The 6,000-nt window shown below is 44.1% G+C and overlaps 1 protein-coding gene across 3 annotated transcripts in view; it reads right to left on the bottom strand.

Moving 5' to 3' along the window:
• Nucleotides 1–502: 502 nt before the first annotated feature.
• Nucleotides 503–6,000, bottom strand: part of LOC110495737 (guanine nucleotide-binding protein subunit alpha-11) — a 43,969-nt gene continuing 38,471 nt past the window's right edge. For 2 of the 3 annotated variants that reach the window (XM_090207984.1, XM_036952156.2), the window contains 4 exons: nucleotides 5,904–5,966; nucleotides 5,702–5,776; nucleotides 5,434–5,607; nucleotides 503–3,468 (listed from right to left, as the gene is read on the bottom strand). In XM_090207984.1, the coding sequence (XP_090064110.1) occupies nucleotides 3,382–3,468; nucleotides 5,434–5,607; nucleotides 5,702–5,776; nucleotides 5,904–5,966 (399 nt within the window). In that variant the 3' untranslated portion in view covers nucleotides 503–3,381. The remainder of the gene's footprint in view (nucleotides 3,469–5,433; nucleotides 5,608–5,701; nucleotides 5,777–5,903; nucleotides 5,967–6,000) is intronic. The other variant, XM_036952157.2, reaches the window with a different exon arrangement.

Below are 6,000 nucleotides of genomic sequence, written 5' to 3'. Positions count from 1 at the left end.
CATTCCTGTCTAGCTATGATCCGCAACATCTTGATTGAGCATGAAGAATTTAAAGAATAATAGGCAAATATTGCACAATGCAGGTGTAGAAATCTCTTAAGAGACTTACCGAAGAAGACTCACAGCTCTAATCGATGCCAATGGTGTTTCTAACATGTATTGACTCAGGGAGCTGAATACTTATGCAACTTAATGACTATGTCATTATTTTTTTAATGAATCTTAAAAAAAAAAAAGTTATTCCACTTTGACAAAGTACTGTGTAGACAGACGGTTGACAAAATGACCTAACAAATGTAATCCCCATTTAACAATTAAAAGTGAAGAAATCCAAGGGGTCAAAACCTCTTAACTTAGTTAATTTAAGCTTTTTTAATAAACCAGAAATGATTTCTGGTTGTTTATCAAAGTTATCTGGCTAACTCATCGATACTGCTTTGTAGTATACCCACAGGCATTCTTGTATGCAAACACACAAATACAAAAACCACTAGAAACAGTCTCTCCGTTGAGTCATTTATTTGTAAGGCACCATAGACATTTCCTTACTGCCGAGCGCTTCTTTCAGTCATGTTGTGTAGTCAATGTTTCTGTTTGGTTGGTTTACATTAGATGTGACTTTTCCCCGCCACGTCTTTTATTTTAAATGAAGCTATAAGTATTGGTTTTTCATAACACAGATGACACACATTATCGCCAAGTACACACTTATGAAGTTTCACATATAACGACAAATTAAAGAGTTTTAAAAATTACATTTACAAAGCTCAACAAGGAGGCGACATTTCCTCAGCATTGTCAAGGGGGCAGGAGAGGAGGGGGGGGTGGGGGGGTATTGGGTAGTACCTCTTTCCATAGCACATCACATAATACACACGCTGCACTGACACGGCGTCTTCCATCACACGCATACACACCAAAAGCAGCTTTGAAACATACAAAAATGCTTAAAAAAGTATATATGTATATTGATATATAAATGGGCCCTTCACAACAGAAACACACAAACCATTCATGTCCGGGTTTTGCTCTAAATTCAATCAAACCTGCAATAGCAAAGTTTACAGTGTCTTGGTTTACAAACTACTGCCCGAAAACACACTTCTTATTCGGAAAACTTGAAGCATCTACCTGTGAGGAGAGTCTACCTGGCAGTAGTAGTAGGTATTTAGGGTCCTGTGATTTTAATTAACCTATTGGGGGGAATAAAGTCTGTGTAAATACTGGGGTTTGATTGAATACAGCCCTGGGTCTGGTTTGGCTTTGGTGTGGCATTGCTGCCACCTACTGTCCTGGAGAAGAACTAAAACTTATCGCCTTGAATTAGAAAGACAGTTATGCGTCTGAGGGTAGGTAATAGGTTAGTGCGCTACAGCTGTGTTCAACGGTTTGGCACCATGCTCGCTAACCACACATTCTAGCTCCAAGTGCTATGCTAACCAACAGAACGACATATGCAAATTTATTCCTCTCCCCTTCTACCAATAGGATCTGATCTGAATGAGCACATGATTGATGTGAAGTTTAGGTCCCGTTAGATTTAGGCCTCGTCCAGGATCAACCCTTACCCTTCGGACACTTCCTCTGTCTAGGGGGAAGTGCTTAGGGGCTAGGGGTTGATTTGGGACTGGACCATAGACTTGGTCAGTTAAGAGAGTGGACAGACAGGGGCGGGAGGGAGAATACAAAAGGTGGTTCATAACAATAAAACGTAAGTTTGCACACACACACACACACACACACTCGCTCTAGCTCCTATGACTTTTACACTCGACTGTCTTATTCCAGTGGTCCTTTCAGAACACTGTCTGTGAGATCAGTGAGCAGAGTTAGCAGTAAATCAGCAGAGACCTACAGGAGGAAGTCATCCGTAGACACTGATCAAAGGTCAGTAATGTTTTGATCGTTTAAATCTGAGCTTAAGGGCAACTTCTACTAGGAGAAAAGGAACAGAGGTCAGGGGTTAAAGGGTTAGAGCTAAGATGGGACCAAGTCACAAATTTGCAAGTTTTAAGTTTTAAGCTTTGAATCAAGTCCCAAGAAATAACGGGCAAGTCTCAAGTCAAGTCCCACAGCTCAGGTCGAGTCAAGTCACAAGTTCCTAATTTTGGGTCAACGGTTAAGTCAACGGTTAAGTGTTTTATGCCAATTTCAATGCAACTGCAATGATTTAGGACCAACGTGTTTTAAAAACTGAACGCAACGATTTTTTGGGACTGATCCAGATGCAGAGGTGGCACCACAGGTCCCAGAGTGGTTAGTTTCACCTGGGGCTTGGACCTTTCCCTAATCTGGTAACCTAACCAGGTATAAAGACTTTATAGGGTATGACAGTCATTAATCAGTTGTAAAATGGTTTTTATATGGACAATGATGTGAGTGGGACCCAAGATTATTTATATTTTTTTTACTCCTGGCCCTAGGGAGGATGAAAACCCCTGTCAAACTGCAGCAACCCTGTACTTGTTCACATGAATTATATTTAAAAACTAGACTAACAAGGGTTTCCTCTACAGACACAACAATTGCAATTGGACAATACAACTCACAGGGCTTGCTTTATGCAGGTTTGCATCGTGTAGGCCTCTGCAACTTTAATTCAAAAGTACCTCACACAGTCCATGAAAATCAGTAGTGTTTGATTAATTTCAGTTAATAGTTTTAGATTGAAAAGGTCAAGGCAGCCTAGCCAGTCCAAGTTTGAATTTAGCTTAAACCAAATTTGATCACAGTCACATTTTCTCCTAACACAAATAAATGGTCTATAAAATAGGCTACATAACATTACCACCTGGTTGTTATCAGTAGCCTAGTTGATCAGACTGAGAAGTCATCTTGTTTTCCTCCCATACAGTTTAGGTGTAGGCTGCTGTAACATTTCGGGTTAAGAGTTCTTGCTTTTGTTTGTTGGGAGTGACGTGTTATCACGTTTGCTAAATAAATACCGCAGGACAGTGGAGAGTGGGGCGCTTGATAAAATGTCAAGTCATAAAATGTCCAAGTCACGTGACTCGAGTCCACATCTCTGGGTTAGAGGTCAGGGTAGTATCTGTTGGCAATGGGTTGTCAGCAGCAATAGTGAACAGAGGAGAGGAAAGGAAAAGAGGAAGGAGTCAGACAGAGGAGACCTGTCCAACAGGCTTGGTGACGAACTGATTTGATGATAATAGAAGATGAAAAAGAAGGATAAGGAAGCGATGGAGTGGAGGCCCAGAGAGTAACTCCGAAGACCTGAACCACGGGGTGACACCTACTGTATGAACACTCAACTCCCCCCCCCCCCCTTAGCCCTCCCACAGTAGATCCACTCCTGGTTGTCCATCAGTCCAACTTGTCTCACCCTCGCCCCGCTCTCCACTCCTTCCCATCCACGCTCCACCATCAGTCGGACTTGTCTCCGTCCTCTTCCCTCTGTTCTCTCTCTGCTGCGTCTCTGGCCTTGTCTTCTTTAGCCAGCTGGGCCTGAGCCTGGTGGGGAGGAGACCAGAGAACAAAACACAAGGAGTGGAAGAGAGCCGTGAACTGTCATGTGTGGGTTACCTGTAGGGGCGTGTGTGTGTTACCTGCTAGGGGCGTGTGTGTGTTACCTGCTAGGGGGGTGCGCGTGTGTGTTACCTGCTAGGGGGGTGCGCGTGTGTGTTACCTGCTAGGGGCGTGTGTGTGTTACCTGCTAGGGGGGTGCGCGTGTGTGTTACCTGCTAGGGGCGTGTGTGTGTTACCTGCTAGGGGCGTGTGTGTGTTACCTGCTAGGGGCGTGTGTGTGTTACCTGCTAGGGGGGTGCGCGTGTGTGTTACCTGCTAGGGAGGTGCACGTGTGTGTTACCTGCTAGGGGGGTGCGCGTGTGTGTTACCTGCTAGGGGGGTGCGCGTGTATGTTACCTGCTAGGGTGGTGCGTGCGTGTGTTACCTGCGCGTTACCTGCTAGGGTGGTGCGTGCGTGTGTTACCTGCGCGTTACCTGCTAGGGGGTGCGTGCGCGTTACCTGCCTATTCACAGCCGACTGAAGTGTTGTTTGTTGGTCTCGATGAGATGTGCTTTTTGACACTGTGTTTAACAGTGTCTCTCCGTTTCACCATCTCAGGCACTACATCAACATATGTGAAAATAACACTATGTTTTGCAGTCAAAAAGACTACAAAAGAAAGATAAGTCTTTCCAATGACATCAACCAATTCTTAGACAATTTAGTATGGAATGTCTACTCCTAATTGGTTCCAATTATAAGTAGGCATTCCATACTAAATTGTCTAAGAATTGGTTGATGTCATTGGAAACACTAATCTTCCTCTGTCATTTTGACTACAAACATTCAAAAAAGCATTATTTTCACATATGGTGGTGTCGGGAGGGAGCTGGAGGTGATGAATTTGAAGTTCTTTTACATTTCCCTTTAAGTGAGGTTTCCCCACCACAAAGCTAGAATGCTGCCTTGCAAGTATTGGTTCGGCCTTACAATACTTGCAAAACATAAGTTTTCATTCACCTCCAAACTCTCCAAGCTTTTTCCTCACTGTTCGATGTACTTGTATGCTTCCCGCTGGCAGTGACACTGGCTAGCAGAGCAACGTCGGCGCTAACATCACTATTTGTGCTAGCGAAAGCTTCGTCTTCTTGTGTTGCTGGTGGCTCGACAACCATGGGTTCAGCCACTACAGTATCACTGGCAGACACATTGGGCTCCTGTTGTTGATCTTGTCGCTTAAAGCTGCAATATGTAACTTTTTGGGTGACCTGACCAAATTCACATAGAAATGTGGAGTTATAGACCTGACATTCTCATTGAAAGCAACTCGAAGAAGCGGTAGATCCATTCTATGTCCACTATTTCTATGATTCCCATTCTTAAGTTTCTTTTTTGCGTCTTTCATGTTCAGTTTTGTACACCAGCTTCAAAACAGTGAAAATATAATGTTTGGTTTTGGAAAATATATTTCACAATATATATTAGATTGTACAATGATTCTGTACACTACTTGCGTGTTTTGTCACAAACTGAAATGAGGCGAACGGTTAACATTTTTGCAACCAAGCGGAGCGATTTCCTCATGGTACACCTTTAAAATAAAATGTGATCCTCTTCATCCTTCTCCTGACAGAAGTGAATGCAGATCCTCTCAAGGTAGCTATTCAAAGGCTTGCGTTTCCAGCCTACTGAGGTAGTTCCAGCCTCGGACTACATTATGCTACGATTGGCTCATTGAGCTGCGTGTTGCATTATGGTATTGGTAGTTCTTCGTGTGATTACCAACCATAAAATAGCAGAAACACTACAACCACGGCAGTATTGGTTCTGGGGGTACAAGTCCCCACTTGGATGCATCACTTTGACCGTTTAGCGCATATTTATTTTTTTGTCACATATGCGAGTGAAATGGTCACACTGTAGAGCCCTGGAGGTGTGTGTTGCCCATGGTAGGTGTGTGTGTGTGTTACCTGTGCATGTGCTGCCTGTGAGTGGGAGTGAGAGGCCAGGATGGAGGACAGGGACATCAGTCCGGCGCTGGAGGTTGGGGGGAGGCTGGGAGCAGACAGACCCATGGGGAGAGGGGCCATCGTGGGGAGGCCCAAGCCCTGAAGCTGAGACAACTGGTGCACCTGGAGCTGCTGCTAAACGCACAGACAGATACACATGGTTATATACACACACATATTCATTCACAAGTCACATATGCACGGTTAACACACACACACACCAGCCTACCCGTATGATAGAGTTCATCTCAGGAGGAGTGACCTGCTTGGCTCTCTCTATGGCCCCTAGGACCTGCTGCTGATGCTGCAACACACACATCCAAACACATTTAGCTATTGTACAGAATTAAATAAATTGACATTGTACAGCACGTTGATATGGGATTATGTTATCCTAAGGAAAAGTATGTGTAGAGAGGAGAGTGTAATACCTCTTGAGATAGGTAGGGGAGAACCTGAGCACAGATCCCGTTTAGTCTCTTCACGATCTCAGCCTGGGGAGAAGAGACAGACCGACAGTCAGAATCA

Source organism: Oncorhynchus mykiss, chromosome 18 (genome assembly GCF_057628025.1).
Source record: "Oncorhynchus mykiss isolate SJ-2025 chromosome 18, ASM5762802v1, whole genome shotgun sequence".
In the NCBI taxonomy this organism is placed as follows: Eukaryota; Metazoa; Chordata; class Actinopteri; order Salmoniformes; family Salmonidae; genus Oncorhynchus; species Oncorhynchus mykiss.
This window is presented reverse-complemented; position numbering and strand designations above follow the sequence as displayed.